At 58.6% G+C, this 22,360-nt stretch overlaps 1 protein-coding gene across 28 annotated transcripts in view; it reads right to left on the bottom strand.

The window, feature by feature from the left end:
• Positions 1-766: 766 nt before the first annotated feature.
• The window catches only part of CACNA1G (calcium voltage-gated channel subunit alpha1 G), a 62,256-nt gene continuing 40,662 nt past the window's right edge, over positions 767-22,360 (bottom strand). For 2 of the 28 annotated variants that reach the window (XM_065897392.1, XM_065897393.1), the window contains 16 exons: positions 21,980-22,106; positions 20,394-20,519; positions 19,740-19,829; positions 18,728-18,941; positions 11,693-11,844; positions 10,824-10,933; positions 9,996-10,129; positions 9,665-9,735; positions 9,453-9,531; positions 9,237-9,358; positions 8,547-8,900; positions 7,694-7,837; positions 5,696-5,830; positions 3,886-4,063; positions 3,394-3,563; positions 1,446-2,186 (listed from right to left, as the gene is read on the bottom strand). In XM_065897392.1, coding sequence (XP_065753464.1) covers positions 1,446-2,186; positions 3,394-3,563; positions 3,886-4,063; positions 5,696-5,830; positions 7,694-7,837; positions 8,547-8,900; positions 9,237-9,358; positions 9,453-9,531; positions 9,665-9,735; positions 9,996-10,129; positions 10,824-10,933; positions 11,693-11,844; positions 18,728-18,941; positions 19,740-19,829; positions 20,394-20,519; positions 21,980-22,106 — 2,947 coding nt within the window. Of the gene's footprint in view, positions 2,187-3,393; positions 3,564-3,885; positions 4,064-5,695; positions 5,831-7,693; positions 7,838-8,546; positions 8,901-9,236; positions 9,359-9,452; positions 9,532-9,664; positions 9,736-9,995; positions 10,130-10,823; positions 10,934-11,692; positions 11,845-16,895; positions 16,950-18,727; positions 18,942-19,739; positions 19,830-20,393; positions 20,520-21,979; positions 22,107-22,360 lie in introns of all 28 variants that reach the window. The other 26 variants (XM_065897395.1, XM_065897398.1, XM_065897419.1 and 23 more) reach the window with 20 other exon arrangements.

The raw sequence follows: 22,360 nt of genomic DNA, 5'->3' as shown, positions 1-22,360 counted from the left end.
CCCCAGGGGGCCAGCTCCCCACTCCAGTAGCCTGGCTGCCCCACCCTATCAACTCCACTGGGAGGTCCTGGCCCCGGCCCCCTCCATCTCAGCAGGGAGCAGCTTGCTGTTTATATAGCTGAATCCCCTTGCCAGCCTTGATGGGGCAGTGCCCGCAGTGCCAGTACCGGTCAGTGCCCCCCCCCCCCCCCCCGCCCTCCGCAGGTCACCCGGGCTGAAGCCTGAGGAAGGGAAACCCAGAAGCATTTGCCTCCTTCCCTGTACCTCACAAAACCCCATTGCCGCAGCTGACGCACCTCCCCCAGCCTCAGTCGGCCCCATTAACCAAAACAGCTTCATTATGCCCAATTCCAGCTTTCACCGTGGGGCTGATAGCTGTCAGCAGAAATAAGAGTTAATCTGGAATCACTCACATTCGCAGAGCTGCCTGGCTAAGGGGAAGAGATAAACCTTTGATAGAAGCAGAAGTGCACTGCTCATCCAGCCTGTTACCAGCAGAGAGGCTTCTCTCCTCCCTTACCCCTGGGACACCAGGCTGCAAGACTGCAGCCCTCTGGGGAGAGGCACGTAGCATCTCTCTCTCTCTCTGGCACACACACACACACACACACACACACACACACGCACACACACACACACAGAGGCAGCTCTGACCCTTCCCTCCCCACCACCCACTCCCCATCTCCAGGAATCTCTCTCCAGTGCCATCTGGAAATGCCTAATTCTGTCCCTTTTGCTTTTACTTTGGACCGTGATTAACTTTTTATTTTGGAAAATTACTTTATTATAGATATAGATATAGATATGTATGTATGTATATATAAAAAGGTTCCATTTCATTTGTAAAATCTTATTTTTTTCTTTTTTTCTCCTAGAGAAAATGATGACGAGGTTAAAGGAAAAAAATAAGTTACATTACAGTTTCCAAAATGGTTCTCGCTCTCCACTGAAGATGGGCCCCCATCAGGGCTGTAATGCACTCTCGGTCCCAGCTTGTGCTTTGCAAGAAGAGGGAATATAACTAGATTAGTTATTTTAGGTTAAAATAGCCAAGAGACAGACGCCTTCGCCTCAAAAATATTCTGAGACACATAAAAGCAGGAGGAAACAAGTCTCTTCAGTCACAAAATGTTGTACATCCCGCAAATACTAGATTCAATTAATTTAATAAAATAGAATATACATAGAGATTCTGCACAAACGTATTGCTTTCTCCCAACAGCTCCTGGTGTCGGGAACCTCAGCTCCACTGGGCCTGTCTCTCTCAGCCTGGAGCAGGGTGGCCACGGCTGCTGCTTTTAACTCTGGAAATTCTGCTTGCCGGTGCCCAGTGCCACTGAGGCGAGGAGGGTGTCCATATGGAACTTTTCAGGAATATAGCCCAGGAGGAGGAGCTAGGATTTGGCACCCAGTGGAGAAAGGTGAGTGGGAGAGTAGGGCAGGACTCAGGGGTCCAGGTCTGCTGGGTCAGAGGATAAACCAGAGAGACTCAGCACGTCTTTCTTTGGGGGGGGCGAGGCAGCCATGCTGTCGGGAGGGCCGGAGGCCGAGGGATCCTTGGAGTCGCTGGATGGAGCCCTCCGGCGGAGGCAGACACCAGGGCTGGGTGGGGGCCGAGGGCCCTGGCTCTGGCTCTCTGGGGGTTCTATGGAGATACTGGGCGGGCTGAGTTTCTTCTTGGGCCGGCTCCCAGGTCCCCCAAGAGGCTGACCCCTGAGGCTAGAGGGGCCAGGGCCCAGGCGGGGTTGGGAGCCACTGTCCAGGCAGCTGACGGCGATGGAGTGCCTCCTCTGTTCATCCAGCCAGGACGCAGGCCGGCGCGGGCAGCTGCGGGCCTCCACGCTGTAGCACTTCTTCAGGTCCCGTGGGGACGGGGCTTCCTCCTGGCTGCCCACAGGCAGGAGGTCTCCTGAAATCCAGCTCAGCTCCGTGTCCAGCTCTAAGCTGCTTCTGATCTCCGATGGGCCCTTGCTCCACGTGGGTTCTGGGCCCGGGCGGGGGGCTGACGGGGGCATGTGCTTCGAGATCTTGCTCTGGCCGTGGGAATGCTGCTGCACCTGGGCGCTGGAGCGGCCCCAGAAGGAGGAGGCCCCGGCCAGCGGCGGGGAGGGCCCGCTCACCTCCGACAGCAGGTCTTCCCCGCTGTCCAGGCCCTGAACGTCCAGGGAATCCGTCCTTATTGCTGCCTGTATGGGGTGGGGCGAGGGCTCAGCCCAGGGGCTTCCTCTCCCCTGTGAACTGTCCCACTTGGCAGGTCAGAGAGCCCCTCCTCCCCCCCTCCATGGAGTTTCAGGCAGGACCACCCTAGGCAGGGGTACCAGTACCTGCTCTTGTTGGGAGATGCGGGTCATACGCAGTCTGACCTCTGTTGTCCACTGTGCCCCCACCCCCCACCCCCCAGCCTGCAGGAATCGCTCTGTACAGCTCCCAACCCATGCGATCCAAGAAAGCACTGGGCCAGCTCTGCTCCCCAGCTGTTGCTCACAACACCTCCCAGCCTCTGTACAGGCTATTTCTTGGGCCTTAAATACCCTTCCCAAATGGCAAGCATCCCTTGACTTCATGGGCTCAGGTACCCTGTGATGTAATACCCGACTATCTTCACCCCAAAGTAAAACTGACCCCTTCCTCCTCTGCTCCCTGCTGCACCACACACGTGAGCACCCTGTGACCTGTTGCTGCAATGACCTGACGGGGTATATGTCTCTGCTGTTATACCATGAGCTCCAGAGGGCAGGGGCTGTCTCATTTGTCCATGTCCCCGGTGCCCGGCCATGGAGGCTCCTCAGCGAATATTTGCAGAAGGGATGAGGACGGTGCCTGCTCCCCAAATGTGCTGGATTGAGCAGATCCTCATGTAGCTATCCTCACACATGAGGCACACATGGCGTGGGTAGTGGCCTTGTCACAGTGGGGGCAGACAAGCCTCACCTGGCTACACGAGCTTCTGCTCTGTGCCCCTGGAGTGTGGGCTCTGGAAGGTAGGCGCCGGGCTTGGCCAAAAGAGGAGACATCTAAAACGTGCCTTGTGCCCCTTAGCTAGGTCTAGAAGTACAGAGAATAGGGAGGCAGCTCTGCGCCACGGAAAGGGAGGCCAGAGAACAGGTTCTACCTCCAACCTGACGTGTGTCCCTGGACAACCATGGCCCCCTCTGGTCTCCGGGCCTCCTCGGCGAAACAAAGGAGGGGGTGCAAACTCCAAGAGGACACAGACCACTTCTGCTTTGCCTAGAATTGTGTCCCTGGTATCTAGAACTCAGTCTGGCACATCATTGGCACACAATAAATGTTTGCTGGGAGAATGAAAGTGGCAACCCTGGTCACCACCAACAGCCTAGGATTCCCAGCAGAGAGACCAGCCCCGGTCCGTGTCCACGCTCTACACCTGCTCACCTGGCGCCTGAGTGGCCTCTGAGCCAAAGGGGAGCGGCCTGGTGGGGGCAATTTGGGGATGGTGCCCCACGTGGGAGCACCGTGGGGCTGGAGCAGATGGGGTGCATCTTTGGGAAGCTGCAGGATGTAGCTGGTGTCTGCTGGCTGGGAGTGAACGGACAAGACAGAGCCTGTGAGGGGAGGGGGGAGGGGGAGAGAGAAGAACTGGAGAGTCAATGTGCTGGCTCCCACCTGCGTCCCTCCCGTCCACTCTCCCCACCGGGGCGTCTACCCTCACCACCCAACCCCCACCCTGGATTGAAAGCCACTCCCCTCAGGCTGGGGGCTCCCTCAGGCAGGGGCTGGCTGACCCCTTCAGGCTGGGGGCTCCTCAGAGGTAGGAGACACCTCTTTGTCTGCCTCAGTACCCCTACTTCCCGAGGACAGGACTGGGCTTAGGCAAGGACGGATCTCCTGGTGTGAGCCGAGCTGGCCTGCCCCCAGCCTTGGTACCTGACTGAGCTTTGGGGAGCCCCCAGCCCCTGTGTCCCAGGGACCCCTCGGCAGTGCTCCCATCCCGGCACATGTAGCTGTCATTGGGCAGAGAGTGCGTTCGGCTGACCCCAGACTTCCTCACAGTCAGCAGATCTGGTCGCAGCATGACGGGCACCTCCTCAGTGTGGGACTCCATCTGCAAAAGGAACAGGGGAGGGAGATGGGAGGAAGAGGGGGCATCCAGATTGGGTAACCGAGGCAGAGCTTGGCAACAGAAACCAGAAGCCCACCCCCACCCCACCCCCCCGGCCAAGGCCTTGGCCCCCATCCCCTCCCTGGACAAGGTGGTGATGGGATGAGTGTGGTCGGGGAGAAGGGACAGACACACGGATGAGCCCTCCATACACAGGGAGGAAGGGGGTAGGAGGATGCCCTGACCCCAGAAGACTATTCATACTGCATCATCTTGGAGCTTTCCACAGGGGATGGCAGAGGCGTGAGGTGTCCAGAGGAGGGAGAGCAGCCCCCAGCCCCCAGCCCCCAGCCCAAGAGCTCATTCTCAAGGCCCCACTGAGAGTCTCTGAAGCTGCACAGTGGAGAGTTAAAAGCTAACAACAGCCCCGCATCCCAATCGCTGTGCTGGGGCTTGGGGAGTAGGGGAGGGCCTTCCTAATGAGCAGGAGACAAGGCAGCCCCGGGCTAACTGAGTGACGGCTGAACAAGTGTGTCACAGCTGGTTCAGCCCCCTCCCCACCTCCCTTTAATTACACAGTGACTGGCAGGCGGTGTGTGAGGAGCAAGGCCTGGGTACCATGGGCTCAGGTCCTCCTTCGTGGACAGACTGCGGGTGGGAGTGGATTTTTTAAAATCTATTTCAAAGAAAGGCAATAATCAGCCTTTGACCCCAGCTGGAGGGAGACAAGGCTTGTTCCCAAGGGATTTCTGCATCACCCTGTCCGTTCCTGGCTCTCAGAGAGGCTGTAGGTTCGTGTCCCGATGTGGACCCAGCCAGTTAAGTAGCCCCAGAAGGCCTGAGAATGGCTGTGTCAGAAAACAGTCTGGATCCTTTACTTCCTCTCTCAGACCCAGGCTCCACTTCTGCCAACCACTCCAAGACCCCCAGGAACCCCTAAGGTCAAGGCCCTGCCCCAACAGAGCCCTGCTGTGAGGAGGGGCCCCCTGTCCCTCCTTAAGTCCCAAGAGGAGGGGGAAGACAGGAAGGAGGGGGCTGCCCACAGTCAGATGGGGACGGGGGAGCCGGGCAAGGGTGGAGAAGCTGTCAGAACACAAAGAATCGCCCCAGGACGTGGGGACATACAGGGACAGTGACGGGGGAGATAGGAACGGCCCCCCAGGTGGAGAAGGGCATGGTGGTGGCAGCAGAGATGTGGCTCTCACCCACTACGTGGTGGTGAATGGCTCATGTTGGGGCAAGGGGGGAAGCGGGGGTGGGAAGGAGGGGTGCAGGGAGGGGGAGGGCTGGCTTGCACGGGGCTCCACATACAGAGACCAACTCTGTGTCCAGACAGGCCCTTCGGTCAGCTGCCTGATAACACCTCTGACCTGAGCTCTGTCACTCCCGGGTGTCTGGATTAACCCTTTCACAACTGCTGCCCCTGGGCCCTTCTGGGCAAGGCCCCAATTTAATCTTATCTAATTACTTTGTCCACCGTGGGGAACCTGAAAGACCTAGCAAAGCCTGGAGCACTAAGTACTGCCTCTGGGTGGGGCCTGGTGGCAGAGTGAGAGGAGGGGAGGGATCTGGAGCCCTGCAGCCAGCCCGGCCCCTGGGGAGGCGGGGGAGCAGTGGGGGGCTGTGTGTATGTACATTGCTCTCCAGGGCACTAAGTAAGAGTGTGTGAGTGTCATCAGGCAAAGAGTCATCCGTCAGAGCTACAGAGCAGGACAGTTCAGACACAATCTCTGACGTCAGAGACAGAGCCTCCATCTCAGCTAGAGGGATCTAGACAGGGAGAGAGATGATCAGGCATAAGAAACAGAGACACTGCACGTTCTCGCGTGCGCACACAGAGCCCCTCTTCCCCGGTCACAAAGCGTAAGGAGAAAAGGCCTCCTTTCTCTCTCCCCACCCCTTTCCCAAGTAAACTGAGAGCGCCTCCCCTCCCCCACCCCCAAACCCCTGCTCTGATCAGAGAGGCTGCGCAGGCAGCAAAGAGCCAGGGCAAACACTGACAAAGCAGGAGACACAGAAACACGTTCTAAAGATGCCCCAGGAACCTTGACAGCCCCTCCCACACTACCACCACCCAGGGAGGGAGCAGGGAGAGGGAAGATCCCAGGAAAAAAATGAAGAAAGGTCCGCAAAGCGCCTCTCTGCTCCCAGCACAGACAGAGCAGCATGGGGGTGGCGGGCGGTGCTGGGGACAAATCTGCCAATCTGATGACTGCTTTCTGACTATTTTCTCTGCTTCCAAAAGCCTGGCAGGACTCGGCCTCCCCCCAGGTTCTGGCGTCTCCCCTCCTGGGCCCTCCTCCGCCTGCTCTCTCCAGCTTAGGTTCTGGGAGATGCTCTCCTCCCGCTGGTCTGAACTGGGCACACTGGGTTGGGCCGCCACAGCGTCTGTCTGGCTCACCTGGGATCTGCAGCCGGGCTTCAGTGCCTACAGGGCCCTGGGGGAGAGCGGGGCCATGCCTCCCAGATGAGCTGACTGCCTGGTCACCTTCTCCACACCCTCCTCTCCCCCAGCACCCTTCCCCATGAGCTTCCTTCAGGATGGGAGGCCTTGGGAAGGGACTTGCTTTCCCACTGATCGTTCTAGGTCGTTGCCAGGTTCAGGTCCCTGTAGTCTATCTGAGGCTGAATCCCAACAAGAGGTCAGGAACCCTAGAGGCAAGGTCCCTTCCCAGTTGAGGATCACCGTCCATTTCTTTGATCAGGCTACCGGCGTCCCAGGCGCTGGGAACCTGCTTGCCCGCGCCATCATCCATCATGGCCCACGGAACACTAGGCTTTCTACCTCCAGCTGATACCTGTCTCCTTGCTTCCACTCTGGGTCTACTGGGGGCTTTCCTGCAGTCCTTGACCTAGTAGGAGGGTTGGTGGGGTGCACCTCCAAGTGGAGGGGGTCAGAGGCGGCCAGACAGGTCCCAAGAGGAGAAGGAAGAGGACCCCAGAAAGCAGATCACAGTGAAATGGGACTGGGGGAGAAAAGTATGTGGTGCTGTGGGAAGGGGCAGGGCTTGGGGAGGAAGCCAAGTCCTATTTCCACAAGGTCCCCGGAACCCACTCTCAGGACCAGGTCAGAAGCCACTGGCTACGGAGAGCACCCATCATGCCCAGCTGTTTCCTTAGCTTAAAAAGCCACTAAACAGAGGACTGGGGAGGGGGAGGGCACTGGATACGGAGAAGAAGGAGACTGTGTTCTAAGACATGTCCCTCAATGGGTCCCCTGGCCACCTACACTTCCCCCGAAGCACCTCTCCCCTGGATCTGGTACCTCACTCCCCCTACCCGCTAAGGTCCCACTGCCAACTTGTCTTCTGCTCCATCCATCTCTTTTCTTCCAGGTTCTTTCTTACAACTGCCCTCTCCAGACCCCCTCCTTCAAGTATCCTTCTCCCTCAGAAGTGCGACCTCAGCATTCCTACCTTCCAACCATGTGTTCCAGAGGTTGATCTCAGCCTGAAGAACCCCTGGCTGCCTCCTGCCAGGCCCAAAGCTCAACTGAGGCCCTGAGGCTGTTCTTTCCCCAGACACCCAATGGGCAGGAAACACCCTCCCCGACCCCGTCCCCAGAAGCATGGCACAGCATGGCACAGCCCAGCACAGTCAGGAGAAGGGGCACAGCACAGGGACACAGTTAACCTGTGGGTTGGAGCCACCCAGGCTGCGGGTGGGAGGGAAGGCAGAGGGCGGGCCTCCTGGGCCTGCCAGCTCGTCCATCAGCTTCAGCTCCCCCTCCAGGGAGCCCTGGATCAGCAGGGATACGGTGTCAAACAGCTGTCTGTCCTGGGTAGGACCAGCCCATAGGGGGAGCCAGAGAGTCAGGGGCGTGGGGGTCAGAGGAGCAGTAACGGGAAATGTCATGGCAGGGGATTGAGAAGAGTCAGAGAGAGAGAAAGAGGTCACACGCGTGCGCACACACGTACACACACAACAATAACAACAAAGAGACAGAGAAGGAGGAGGGGATGTGGAAGGTGGGGAAGAGAGAGGTGTGGGAGGAGGAAGCAGAGACGGGAGATGGAACATGAGAAGAGCCCACAGGGGGAGAAGGAGAAGGAAAGAGAAGAGACCAGGGGAAAAGATTGAGAGATGGAATCAGGCAGGTTGAAGTGGGGGGGAAGGAAAGAGGTTTGGCAAAATCAGGGCGAGAGGGTAAGAAAGAAACAGGAAGGAAACAGAAAACAGCCTTGAACCTAAGAGCCAGGAAGGGGAGTCCGGGCCGAACGGGAGGCACCAGGACGGACGAGCCAGCACGTGTGCCAGCGACTTGCCGGGGTGGCCCCACGCTGTGAGCGCAGGCAGCCACCTCTGGGGCTGGGCAGGGGCCTGCTCACCCCTCCACGTGCAGGCAGGGGGTCAGACGACTCAGGACGATCCCCGGGGTCTGCTTGCCGCCCGCTCCCTGTACACTACCCAACCACCGAGCCGCTGAGCACCCATGCCACCGGTCTCCATCCCACACCCCCTTGAGGCGAAGTGGGTGTTTGCTCACCATGGGGTGCTCCAGGGAGAAGTGGGAGACTGCTTCAGCATGGGCTGCAGCATGTGGGGCCCCAGGCTTGGGGCTGCCAGGGCTGTCGGGGCCCTCGGCCCCAGGCCAGAGGAAGGGGCTGCCCGGTGGCGAGGGGGCCTGTGGGCTGAGCGGCTTCATCTCCAGCTCCAGCTCAGCCTCCAGTTCGGCCTCCTCCTTGGCCTCCTTGTTGCTCTCCTCCAGGTGCTTCATGAGCACAGCAATCACCACGTTGACCAGCACAAACTGGGCTGTCAGCACGAAGGACACGAAGTAGATGGGAGAGATGACCGTGTTGTAGCAGGTGGACTCCTGGTCACAGTCCCGGAGGGTGTCCTGGGGAGGCGGGTGAGAGAGGTGAGGTGGTGAGGACAGCGGACAGAGCCATCCTGGGAAATCAGGTCTCTGGTGTCACGGAGTTTTGCAGGGGGAGAAGGAAGGGCAGGAGGAGGGAGTGACGGTGTCCTGTGGGCAGAAGAGTACTAGACACTGTCCTGGGAAGTGTGAGTCAGAGCATGTCCTGGGGAGAGGGAGTTCCAGAGTGTTCCGGCCTGGGGGACAGAAGGTTACATGCTTTTATTCACATCCAGTTCATCTTGAGTCAAGAGGTGGGGCTGTCTCCTTGGGGCCCGAGCCAGCCCTGGGAGGGACCTCACTGCGGTGGGTTCTCACCTTCATAATGCCATTCCAGTTGTCACCTGTGGAGACTCGGAAGAGGGTCAGGAAGGCCATGCCAAAGTTCCGAAAGGTGGCATGGCGGCCCAGGCCCTCGCAGGGGTGTGTCTCGTCACACTCTGGAGGAGAAGGGAAGGGGACAGAGGCCCGCGTTAGTCCGGGAGCCCCTGGGTCTCCAGCCCTGGCTCCTCTGCCCTCCCTACCCCAACTCACCCAAGTCTCCAAAGAGCTCCACGCCCAGAGCTGCAAAGATGAAAAACAACAACATGAAGAGAAGTCCCAGGTTCCCCACCTGGAAAAGAGGAAAAGAAACGGAAAAGGTGCCACCGGATCTCCCAGCCAGCGTCCCTGAGCCCCCGCCCCTCTGGAGAGCACCCTCCCCTTCCCGAGAGGACCCTTCCCACCCACCCCCACCTCCCAGCTACCTGGGGCAGGGCCTGCATCACCGTGTCCAGCAGCGCCCGCATGCCCACGGCCATCTTCAGTAGCTTTAGCACTGCGGGACGGGACAACGTCGTGAGCTGGCCCCTCTGGGTCCCAGGTCACACAGCCGGTGGAGCCAGGGCCAGGCTGCCGTGGCTTCACCCCCACCCTCGGCCCGGCCCCCAGCTTCCCCTTTTGGCAGAGGCTGGAAGAAAGGCTCACGGAACCCACCCCCACCCCGTCCCTAGCCAGTCAGAGCTGAGCCCTGCCATCTCCCCCCGGGCAGGGCACCCTGGGAGGGTGGCCATGGTGGGCAGGCAGCCGGGCACCGACCTCGGGCAATACGCAACACCCTCATGATGCGGATGATGGTGGGGTTGATGGGCAGCGAGGCGTTGACCTCGATCTCCTCCAGCGTGATGCCCATGATAGACAGCAGCACAATGGCCAGGTCCAGCTGGTTCCACCTGAAAGCCCAGGACACAGCTCCCTGAGGGGGGCACTGCAGAGGAGGGGGCGGTCGTGGCAACACGAGTGGCACGTTCTCAGCCACAGAAAGGAGAGTGGAGGTCAGCCTGTCCAGCCTTTCCATCCTGCAGAGAAGCGGTGGTTTATCTACAGTCACACGGCCAGTCGGTGGCACAGGTAGGGCTAGGACTTTAGCTCGAGGGCCTCTGCTTTTCGTTTTTTATCTAGCGTTAATATGGTATTTGCTCTGTGCCAAGCACTATTTGAAAGACTTTACAAATAGGAACTCACAATCTTCACAACTGTGATGTAGATACAGCTATTATATCCCATTCTGTGGATGAGGAAACGGAGAGCGATTAAGTAAGTAACTTACCCAGACTTACCCGCTTCTAAGTAATGGAGCCAGGATTCAGATCTGTCCAGGCAGTCTGGCTCCAGTCTAAGCCACACTGGTTTTCAGCTGTCAGTGTCTGCTGGCTCTGCCTTGCCAAGCTTCCTCCCTTCCCTCCCATCCCTCAGGCCCTGGATCTACCCCCACCCCGAGCCCACCATCAGCCCTGGGTAGGCCCTGGAGTGCAGTCTGAACCTCCAGAGTCAAGAAAGGTCTTCAGGCACTAGACCCTCCGGGGCATCTCCCCAGGAGAACATACCCTTTTGCCCACTCCCCTATGCCCCTCCCCTCTCTCTTACCTGTCCTGGAAGAACCGTCGAAAGCCAAAGGCCACCAGTTTGAAAACTGACTCCAAGACGAAGATGACAGTGAAGATGTAGTTGCAGATCTTCAGAGCCTCATCCAGGATCTGGCAGGGATGGAGGCAAGATGCAGGGTCTCTTAAGGCCCAGGGACGATGCCTGCCCTGACCCCTCTATCATTTTTCCCAGATCTGGGAGACAAGGTGAGTCTAAGGGGGCCTTTCATCTCTTCCCACCATGATGGCTGACCATTGGTCACCACTCTAGGATAGAGTAGGGTTCTCATTCGCATGCATGATCCAAACTTCGTGTTGAAGGATCTCTCTCCTTGAGGGTCAGTGAGGAGATCACATGAGAATGTGCTGGAAGGCACAGAATGCTAGAACTGGAAGGGGCCTTTTGCGTTATCAGTGCGATGTCCCTATTTTACAGATGGGAAAACTGAGACGTGGAAGGCAGCTGACGGAGGCTTATTTGAGAGGTGGCAAGACCACAGGTGAGGTTTGGAGCTGGATGTTCACGAGAATTTCAACTCCAGAAGGGCAGGCACTGGTCCGCCTTCCTTACCCTCAAAGGTCCAGTGCGTTTAAGATACTCAATAAATATCTGCTGGGTGAAGAAACCAGGTCCTCTACTTCCTAGCTGTGTGACCTTGATCAAGTCAACTAACCTCTCTGAGCCTCAGTGTCCTCATCTGGAAAACCGAGATGAGACCGATCTTCAGAGGGTCACTGCAAGGGGTACAAGAGGACCCCCTCTAGGGCACCCAGCACTCGCCGGAGGCATTCTGGCTCAGGCTGGGTTAGATTCGCCTGGCAGGCCCATGGCTGGAGGTGGGGTCCAGATGGCCAGTCACTCGCTCCTACCTGGGGCTGCTGGTAGTGCTCCATGGCCATAGTGACCACGTTCAGCCCAATGACACCCGTGATGAAGAGATCCAGGTAGTGGCTGGTACACAGGTGGTGGACGAGGAGCCGGAAGCGGGAGTAGTCCGAGTAGTAGGGTTTGCACTGGGCCTCTGGTGGGGCAGCGGGGCAGGGAGGGGGGAACAGAGCAGCCATCGGGCCCTGCCCCCTGCGTCCCCTCCACCCACAGTCCCTCACAGCCACCAGCCTCCAATGCCAGAAACATTCCAGCGTCACCAGCACCCTCATCCCCCGCGCACTGCCCTTTTGGGGCAGGGGCAGCTCTCTCAGGGTCACCCCTCCAAGCGTTTGTTCTACTGGCTGCAGTTGGGCAAAGAAGGGGTCAGGACATGCAGAGCTCCCCACCCACATTAGACACCAGGTGAGCCCCCTTCCCGGCAGCCTCCAAAATCCAGCAGCCCCTTGTAACACCCTCGACTCGATGTTCTGCAGCAAGGCCAGATCAGTAGGTGAAAAACGACCGGTCTTATTGGACTCAGAGGAAGCTCCATCAATGCAGAGGTGAAGGCTCTTGCTCCCCCACCAAGCTCAGCCTCTCGAGGGGAGCAGAGGAGGTTACACAGAGCTGGGATTTGGAGATAAAACCGGGGATTGGAAATTGGACATCTTGTTGGCTGGCTGCACCAACCCACTGAGAGGGCCTCCGGGGGCGGGGGCAGGGTCTGGGCCTCCTGAACCCTCACGTGGGGGAGGGAGGAGGGGCGGCCACAGGGCTCTGCTCTGTCGCACCTGAAGGGCTCACCCAGTTTCTAATGAGGCTGTGCCCAGCCTGCTCCTGGGGGCCAGGGCAGCTTCCCCTGCAGGCTGGGCTGGAAGCACTGTCTGAGATCTGTCAGAGGCATCGTATTTCTCTTGTAATTAGTGAACCACTTAGTTATAAAAATCATGGTGCCAGAAGGTTGACCTACTAAAGCAGGCAGAACGAATCTGGGGGCGGGAGATTACAGGGGGCCCTTCCTCCACGTGTGAGGAAAGGCCATGCCAAGTTGGGGATACATGTCATCAGAGGCAGATTGGGTCCCCAGGCAGCCACAAAGAAAGAAGAGGCACCCCGTGGGGAGGCTTGGGGCGGCCTCAGGTCCCAGACAGCCCTTCCCCCTCAGGAGGTCTAGGGCGGAAGCCAGCGAGCCGGGGCTGCAGCCTCTGAGGACTGTGCCAGGGGCGGCAGGAAGCTTTGGGCTCAGGCCAGCTTGGTTATAACTGTCCTTTCCCATGCAGGACTATTAACAGAGAGGTAAACTGAGGTGGGGAGCGGCCTGGGTGGGCCCCCACCAAAGGCCAAAGGCAGAAGAGTACCCAAGAGCCGCCCGTCCAGCCTCACCAGATGCCACGCACCAGCATCGGCCTTGAGGTGTGGATAACCGAGAGGCAGAGAGCCCCAAGTGTTCTGGTGCACCATGCGGCGCGTTGGGCCATACTTTTGTTTCCAGAGATGCGCCAGCCAACTGTGGCTTTGTTTGCTCAGGCAGCCCTCCCGGCCCCCAGGAGAATGGGGGTGGAGCGGCTGGGGTCAGGGGACAGCATGAGGCCACAGGTCATCCACACAGCGATGCTATCGTGGAGGGTGACTGGGCGAGCCAGCCTCTTCCTTCCTTCCTTCCTTCCTTCGGTACCCACAGAACCAGAGGGCGCTAGGCGCCCAGCGTTGCCTTAGCAGCTGGAACTCTCTCTCTGCATTAATCTCCATAAGTGCCGAAAGCACCCAATCCCATTATGCTAAACTAGGAATGGAGAATTAACTGAAATGTTTGAATACAATTAGGTTAGAAAAAGTGGCTCATTATTAGCCCTATTATTAGCTGCGACAATGCAGAGGAGAGGTTGGGAGAGTCCCCCCCCTCCCCTGTCACCCCAGTCTGACTGTGTTGGCAGCCCCAGGCCAGATGGAGCTGCTGTCACCGCCTCCTGGCCTTGCTCTAGGAGTCTGAGGAACGGGTGGAGGCCCAGAGGGAAGGTGGGGGCAGGACGACTGAAGCAGGGCATCTGTTCACAGCGACCGGTCCCAGGCCCTTGAGGTCTGTACAGAGCCCTTCTACCCTCGGCCTGGACCTCAGACCAGCAGGTGCCCAGGCTGCCAGAAATCCCCCCATTAGAGCACAGGTCCAAAGAGTACCAGGGCCGACCTGATAAGCATCTCCTCGGCCAAACCCTTTGTTTTACAGAGGGAGAGAAGGAGGCCCATCAAAAAGTGAGTTATCTACACATTGTGAGGCAGCAACGGAGCCAGCCGGGACCTGAACTCCCAGCCCCAGTCCCTCACCAGCTGCCAGGTGGGTTTAGACACAAAGCCTTGGGGCTTTGGCCCGGAGGGTGCCCTCGAAGAGTTTGCCCAAAGGCTCTTGTTGCTGGGCTCTGAATGATGCCACGCCCCTTTTGCTACCGGACCTCGGTTCTACAGGCAAGCACCTGGGCTCAGAGAAGAAATTGAGAACCCCTGGGAGGAGCCTTGGGTGGGTGTGCTGCTCTGACAGCTCCAGCTGTAGCCCAGGAGGGGCCTTGACCAGTGGTCACTGCCATGTCAGCAGCCCTGGCCCCATCTCCCTGCCTCCTACCAGTATGAGCCGCCTTAGATGGAGAAAATACCAGAGTCAGACAGCGGGGAGAAGGGCACCCCTAGGACTGCCCAGCCCCCAGTCAGGGGCGGGAGCAGAGGAGAGGTGCAGTAGGGGGTGCAAGGCTGTGAGTGAGAACCACAGGCACAGTGAGTTAGTAGGGGTCCCCGGGAGCGCGAGGCACAGCCAGGGCGGAAGGTTTGCAAAGGAGTGTGGAGGGGCTAGGAGGAAGGCAGGGGTCACTCCCAGGGACACAGGCCCCCATGACAGAGGCCACCTTCAGCTGCTATAGCCAGGCCTGGTCAGTGGGTCCTGACGGAAGGAGAGAGGGTGAGTGGAGGTAGGTGCCACAGGAGGCCGAGGGGAGCAGAGCTGGTGCTGGAGGCTGAGTGATCACTTGAAGCTGCCTTGCTTGCGCGGCAGCCCCGGTCTCTCCTTCCGCCTGGAAGCTGGGCTGGACCCAGGTGTCTGGTCAGGACCATTTTCCTGATAATCAAAGACTCTTCCCTTCTGCCTCTCCCTGGGATATGGCTGCTCCGCTTCTGCTGGGGACAGCACAGGGTGGGAGTGGCGCTGGCAGGGAGGTATGGTGCGCGTGTTTGATTCCAGCAGCCCCAGACTAGAGGGTGTGATTTCATCCCCATCACACCGTTGGGTAGACTGAGGCACTACCATCGCCACCCCCTGCGAGCTGATTGGAGATGCAGACGCTCAGGTCCTACCCTCGACCACTCTGTGAGAATCTCTAAGGTGGGGCTCAGTGGGGAATCTGTGTTTTAATATGTCCTCTGGGTGATTCTCAGGCACGGTGAAATTTGAAAAGCTCTAGTGTGGACCACACAGAACACAAGGTTTGGGAAAGAGGAACATGGGGTGACGTGAGCCCTTGTTTGGGGTCTCTGCGTCTTCATTACCAGCTGGAAGGGTAAGACACTGTTGTAACCAGTGTACATACCTGCCTGTGCCAACAGGAGCATGGCAGAATGTCCCCAGAAGGGGGCGGTGCAGTGTGAGAGTGTTTAGCATTAAGTGGGTATGTCAGGAGACCGTCTCGGGGGCCATGGGAATCTGCACGTGTTGATTCTTGGGGGAGAAGCCTCTGTGGGCCAGCCCTGTGGTATTTTGGCATGAGTGTGTGTAGACATGTCAGCCTACAGACCAGGTGAACCTGTAAGGGAAAAGCTGAAGGCCACGTCCCCTCACCCTCCTCTCATTCCCTAACACATCAGGGACTCACAGTACAGCCTGACTCTAAGAGGTGGGGCCCAGGCAATCCAGACACAAAGCAGCTGGAGCCTCCTGAGCCCACAGATGGTCTCTCAATGCCAAACATCATAGCCCAGCACCGTGAGGACAGGAGATATCGACCCACCCGGGGCCTCAGGGGTGACCTCTCAAATGGCAGCTCAGGGGGGTCCCCTTTGATCAAGCAGCCCAGCACCCAGAGGGCAGCGTCTGCTGGAGTCAGGCTCCTGGGAGAATGCAGAAAAGTGGAGAAAGGTACAGCCCATGGTTCCCAGCCTGGAGTCCCAATCCCTCAGCAGCCTGAGGAGGCAGCCACGTGGGGGTCCTTAGGTTCTTCTCAATCTTTCTAAAGGCTTATAGGAAATCATATGCCTGTGCTAAGACCCCACAAGCTAATTTAATGGCAAAATGGTCTTTCTTTGCTATCGTTCAGTGTGAAAGCTTCTGCAGCTCAGAAGCTCTGATTAGCAATTAGATGAGCCGTTGATTAATAAAAACGGTGAAACAAAATCATAATTGAAGTGCTCTCAACTTCAATGACAGTCTTTTAAAATGCGGGGTCTGTTGGAGGAGATGACAAGGGGGGCCCATGGGGACGAACAGGTTGGGAACCGCTGGGTGGAGACATCAGAGGGTGTAACGAGGCGCCACGACTCCGTCACAGATTCTCAAAACCTCTGAACCTCTGTCTGGGGGCTGTGCTGGGAGAGCAGGGGCCAAAGGACCGGGGGAGAGCAGGCAGAACCAGGAAGGCCTTCCCAGGGCCACGGCTCTCAAAGAGAATGACCCAACTCACTCCCAAATCTTTGGCTTTTGGGGGAGGGGCACGTGACTAACTCGGGCCTTTGATTCCTAATTCCTGCTGTTCGCAGCGATGACGTGGCCACTGCAATTACCTGGCCATTAATGAGTCTGTTCAATTATTCATCGTTACATTTTTAAAACAAATCTGCTCCCTCTCTGCTCCTCTTATCCTGTCCGCTTGGATCAAAGTACCCCCTTCAGACGAAAGGAGGCAGGAGAGATTGCCGCTCTGAAAATCGAACAGTGTGGCCTGGGAGGAGGTGGCAGGGGGCTGGGAGCTCGGGCCTCGGAAGCCTGGCCAGACAAGGAGGGTCCACCAAGAGAAGCTGGATGGAGGGGTGTGCTAAGGCCCTCACCTCCTGTCCAGCTAGCACAGGCCTATGGGGTGCCATGGAGCCCGGCACCCCAGGGACCCTTAGCCCTCACCCCGAGAGGACAGAATCAGTGAGCCATGGAGAGGGAGCAAAGAGGATGCCGGCACACATGAGGCGGGCCTGACTGCCCGGGCCACACCCTGGAACCCACAACCCCAGACGCAGTACCTGGCGCCGCGCTGGCTGAGCTGCCGGAAGCAATTACATCGTCCAGCATTAGATCTAAAAGAACGAAACACGACATCGGTCACTGGCCGGACCAGGTGCGCTGGGCAGGGCCCCCTCAGCAGCTTGCTCCCCCTGGGCTCTGACCCTCACTCTTCCTACGAATAGGGCGTGCTGAGCAAGGGTGGCTTGTCCTGAGTGCCAGCCCCAAACTCGGGCTCAGGGCACTCGAGGAAGCTGAGCAATTCGGCCAGCTCATCAGGGTCACAGGGGCAGGGAGTCGGAGGCATGGGGAGGGCAGGAAGCCTGTCCTCAGAACAGATGTCCACTCCTACCCGTGCTGCAGCCTCAGCAGCCCCTGAGAAGGCTGCAGACCCCGGAAGGGGAGCCAGCTGGTCAGGCAGGGCCACGGGTGCCTCCTGCCAAAAGAGTTCCACCTGCAGATGTCCTGCTGAGAGGGCGGACTGCAAGGAGGGGCGGCGTGGGAGCACGGCTGCTGGGGGCAGTGCACCTGCTCGGCCTCAGCCATCCACAGGGAGCCAAGATGGGGCCCCTGGCCCAGATCTGCTGCCCAGAGGCCAGTGTCCCCGCCCCGCCCACTGGAGCAGCCCCGCCTCTCACAGGGAGCGGGGGCTCTGTCCCACCCAACCTCCCCCACACCCCCCTACAGCCCTCCCCTCGCTCCAGGTGCCTTCACAGGTGGCAGGAGATAGAGCCAGGGGCTGAGGGGGGCACCGCAGCCCCCGACCCTCTTGGTAGTACTCACATTTCAACAAACCAAAGGGAAAACTCAGAGCACCTCACGGATCTTATCGGCATAAGAAAGACGGTTGTGAAAGGGTAGAGAGAGGAGGGGAAACCCACAGACCAAACAGAGGCAGACACACAAAGGCCTTGAGAAACCCACACATAAAGACACTTAGAGAGACGTGGGCAGTGACTGAGAGAGAGTCCCACAGATTGTCGAGTACCAGACAGAGAGGCAGGAGTCCTGCAGACGGGGAGGGGAGCCAAGTGCAGACACACAGGGAGACAACAGGACCCGCACGCCTGTCACCCCTTGCGTCCTCCCTGGAATCTGGGTGTCTTTCGCTTAGCCTCGGCCCGCCCACTGGCACGAGAGTGTGAGGAGGGAGGGGGTGGGGGCCTCACCCGGCCAATGGCAAGAGATGTTGGAGATCCAAGGTGAGGGGCTGAAGGGTCTAAGTCCAGAGCGTCATGACCTTAGAGTTCCCGTGACCTCAGACCTTCCCTGAGCTGAGGGAGTATTTTTGTACCACTTGGCAAAAAAAAAAAGGACAGTCGGGAAGCCAGGGAGTTCTTCTGGAGATCGGGAGGAAGGAGGGGTCTGGGGTTTGCTCACGCCACGGTCCATCTGTAGGTTCTGCTGAGGCCTTGCCCAGCAGCTACAGACACTGGGTCCCACAGGATGAAGACGCTTGCTCGCCAGCGCTGGGGCAGGCAAGGCTGGCACTTGGGCCAAGCCCGGGGTCAATGGGCACTGGCACGGGGCAAGGCGGCAGGATTTTCATCCCATGAGGCTCCTCTCAGAGTCGAGCTGGGAGGGACCGTGCATCAGCTCCCACCTGGCACCATCTGGGGAGCACAATGCGAGACCGGGAGCCCCGCAGGGGGGCAGCTCCCCTGCCCTCACAGGGCTGAACTGGTCTGCTTCATGCAGGCTCTAGAGGCTGACATGCTCTCGAGGGGAAGGGGGAGGGGAGGGGGTGGGAGCATCTTCTCCCCGCCCCAGCCCCAGCCCCTAGCCCCTAGCCCCCTACAGTCGCAAGGCCAAGGTAAAGTACGACTCAGAGAGATGTGGAAAGACTACCGACCAGCCATCTGCTTCTCCTTACTCCTTCTCTTTTTCTCCAATCTCCGTAGACGCTTCTCCTCCCGCCGCCGGGCCTCCTCCTCCTCCTGGTGCTGCCGACACTTGTGGAAGTTCTCCACCACCACGCCCACGAACATGTTCAGGACAAAGAAGGCCACGATGAGCAGGAACGAGATGAAGTACAGCAGCATCCAGGGGTTGTGGTTCATGATGGGCTGGTGGGGAGCAGGAAGGACAAAGTGGAGACATTAGCGCAAGGGTAACTGTCACGGGTGCTGCCCTACAGCCTGTGTTCCTTAAGACAGGGCCTGTGCACTCAGTTACGCAGACCCAGCAGGTGATGTAAAGGAATGATGTGGGTTTGGTGTTAGGCAGTAGGGAAAGGTGGGGACTGTGGCTAAATATAGAGAGTGGATGTTCTATCCAAAAGGGGCAGCTGCTTCTTTCATTCAGCTGACTCCTGCCCTTCAGGAATTCAAGCCCAGTGTTTCCAGATCTTTGGACTTCTCCTGAGCAGGCCCAAATCCAGATTTCCATGTAAAATTTGTCAATTTTTTTTTTTTTTTTTTGCATTACGCAGGCCTCTCACTGCTGCGGCCTCTCCCACTGCGGAGCACAGGCTCTGGACGCGTAGGCTCAGCGGCCATGGCTCACGGGCCCAGCTGCTCCGCGGCATGTGGGATCCTCCCGGACCAGGGCACGAACCCGCGTCCCCTGCGTCGGCAGGCGGACTCTCAACCACTGCGCCACCAGGGAAGCCCAAATTTGTCAATTTCTAACTGCTTACCACTAATTCAAAAAGTTTTAAATATGTTACAAGCCAATAAAGCATGACCGGATTTGCCCGCAGGCCACCAGTTACAGCCTCTGATGTAAGAGGTGATGCCTCTTGGATGGCGTTTTGCCAACCTGCCTTGCTGTCTTTCTGTCCAAGCCTACGCCCATCACACCTGAAGTTGGCCCACGGTGAGTGACCTGAGCGCAAAGATGGATCCTGCCCACCTCAGCCCTACCTGCTGGTCCACACCGACAGCATCCAGCCCATCATACATGATATCCACCCAGCCGTCCTTAGAGGCCAGCACGAACAGGGACATTAGGGCCTGCGGCGGGGGAGGAAAGAACCACTTGAAACCTAGGATGCATGGCCAAGCCACCCACCACTTCCACCCAAAGCACCTCCTGGCAGTAGCTCGGGGGACCCTAGGCCTTCAGAGTCACCCTCCAGGCCCCGGGAGAGCTCTCTTTCCCAAGTCTCCTTGGCTGCTATGAAGCCAGAAGAGCCGTGGGAGATGACCTCAGCCAGGTAGAGCAAGGGACCCCAGAGTCCTGGAAATCCGGAAACCAAAACCAGGGTGGGGCAGGGAAATAAACCAGCAACGCTGAGCGAGCTATTTCATTTTCTACATTTCTGTTTCTGTGAATGTGGAGTGAGAAATAGAATCACCTTGACGATATGCCTGCACCTTGTACCGTGCTAAACAAATACACACCTCATCGCACTGTATCCTCCCTGCTCCCCTCCAAGGAGGTCCCATTAGGACCCGTTCACTAGCTGACGAGACAGAGGTGGGCCAGTTGCCCTGCATGCATCACTAAGCATGGACTTGTGTCCTCCCCAGACTCCTGCCACCACTCCCACCTCCACCTTGCAGCCTGGGGCTCACCTGGCCGAGGTTGTCAAAGTTGTACTTGTGCCGGACCCACCGGTAACTGGCCTCAGCACAGTCTGACTTGTTAGTGATGTTCCTGGTGTCCTCGCCCTGGCACACGAAGAACTTCCCTTTGAAGAGCTGAACACACATATACCCGGAGACAGAGAGAAGTGAGCTGTGAGCACAGCAAGCCCAGACCAGCCCTGGGGCTTAAGAGCTCTGGGCACGCCCTGGGTGAGGGCCCGGTGCTCGGTCAGGTCAGAGAAACACTGACAGGAGCCTCCCCTGCAGGCACCCCTTTCTCGGGGCTCCTTGGAGCAGAGGCCCTGGAGAGGAAGGAAAGGTCCTTGGGGAGGGCACTGGGAAAGGGTGGAAGGAGGGGAACAGTCATTCACTTTCTACAAAGGGGGAGGCCCGTGATTCTCCAAGTGGGGCCCCTGGACCAGCCTCATGAGCATCACCTGGGAATGTGCTCAAGAGTACACATTCTCAGGACCACCCCCAACCCAGTGAGGCAGACACTCTAGGGGAGGGCCGAGGGATCTGGACTGATGGACCCCAATTAACAGATGAGGGAAATTGAGGCTCAGAGAAGTAAATTCACTCATTAAGGCCATACAACCAGTAGGTGGTGGAAAGGGGGCTCGAGCTCAGGTCTTTCCGACTGGAAAGCTCACCCTCACTCCAGAACAGAGAAGGCTATGACTGTGGGGAAGGGATTTGAGGGACAGGAGGACCAGGGGGCCTAAGTAGGCCAAAAGTAAGGGAAGGGGAAGGGGCACCGGGTGTGCAGAGAGGCACCACGCAGCCCTGGCAAACGTACACCAGACTGGTCTCTAGAGCCAGAGGATTCGAGGAAACACAAGAATACCCCGTCCCCAGGGCAGAGTGGATACCCCAAGAAGCCAAAGGAAGGGATAGGGATGGGGGTAGCCACCCAGGAGCTCCCTCTGGCCCAACAGCAGCCATCTACACTGCAGCTGAAACATCTGGAGCCTGGGGCGAGGCGGGGTGCTCCGGAAGAGCAGGACGGAGGGGCTCCCCTGGCTCCCGGAGGCGCCGGCTGAATCCTGCAGGCAGCTCCCTTTCTTTTTCCTCCAAAGCCAAGTTCCCTCCCTGGGACAGAGGCCAAGTTTCCCCAGCAGCCCCCACTTCCTGCCTCGTCTGGGGTCTGCACCCGCCTGCCTGCCAGCTCCCTGCTAACCTGGCCCAGCTGCCTGGGCCCTGGATCCCCAGGCCTGGCCTGCAGCCCACCCGCTCCAGCAGGGAAGGAAGGGAGGGGATCCCTGAGCAGACCGTGGGCCAAGGCCAGCGTCTGCGCTTGGAGTGGCGCGTGAGAGGGCAGAGCGGCAGCCTGCGTGGGCCCTGGTCAGAGCCCGAGGCCCTGTCCCCGTTGTGGCCTCTTCCAGGTTCCCAGTTTTCTCCAGAATGCCCAGGAGGCAAAGGGGCCTGAGGCCTCGGGCTTCGAGGGAAGCATCCCTATTCATTCTTTTCTGGGATAAAGGTGGCGGCGGCACCTGGAGCCGCAGCATCCCGGGGCCAGGAGGAAGGCTACTCCTCAGGTTTCTGCTGACAGCTGGCCCCAGACCCCCACAAACCTGCACCCCCAGGATGCCAAAAATGATGAAGAAGGCACAACAGATGACCACAATGTTGCCAATGGGCTTCAGCGAGGACATCAGCGTTTCCACCACCAGCTTCAGCCCCTGTGCCCGACTGATTACCCTGGGGAGGGAGGGAGGGGGGTAAGAGGGGTTCCCGGCTCAGACGCTCCCTTGCCCCTTGCCCTGCTTGCCACTCCCTCCCATCTTGGCTCACTCGTCCCCATCCTGGGCTCTAGTGGAGGGAAGAGGTTGACACTCTGGGCTTACGCTGCAGACACCCCCCCACCCACCCCCAGACCTCCACCTCCACTGCCAGGATATCAAAGTATTACCTGATGGGGCTGGGGTGCTGATTCAACCCAGGGATGCAGTGTG

The sequence above is a fragment of the Phocoena phocoena genome, chromosome 19 (assembly GCF_963924675.1).
Source record: "Phocoena phocoena chromosome 19, mPhoPho1.1, whole genome shotgun sequence".
Classification (NCBI taxonomy): Eukaryota; Metazoa; Chordata; class Mammalia; order Artiodactyla; family Phocoenidae; genus Phocoena; species Phocoena phocoena.
Note: the sequence above shows the minus strand (reverse complement) of the source record. Positions and strands in the feature narration are given on the sequence as shown.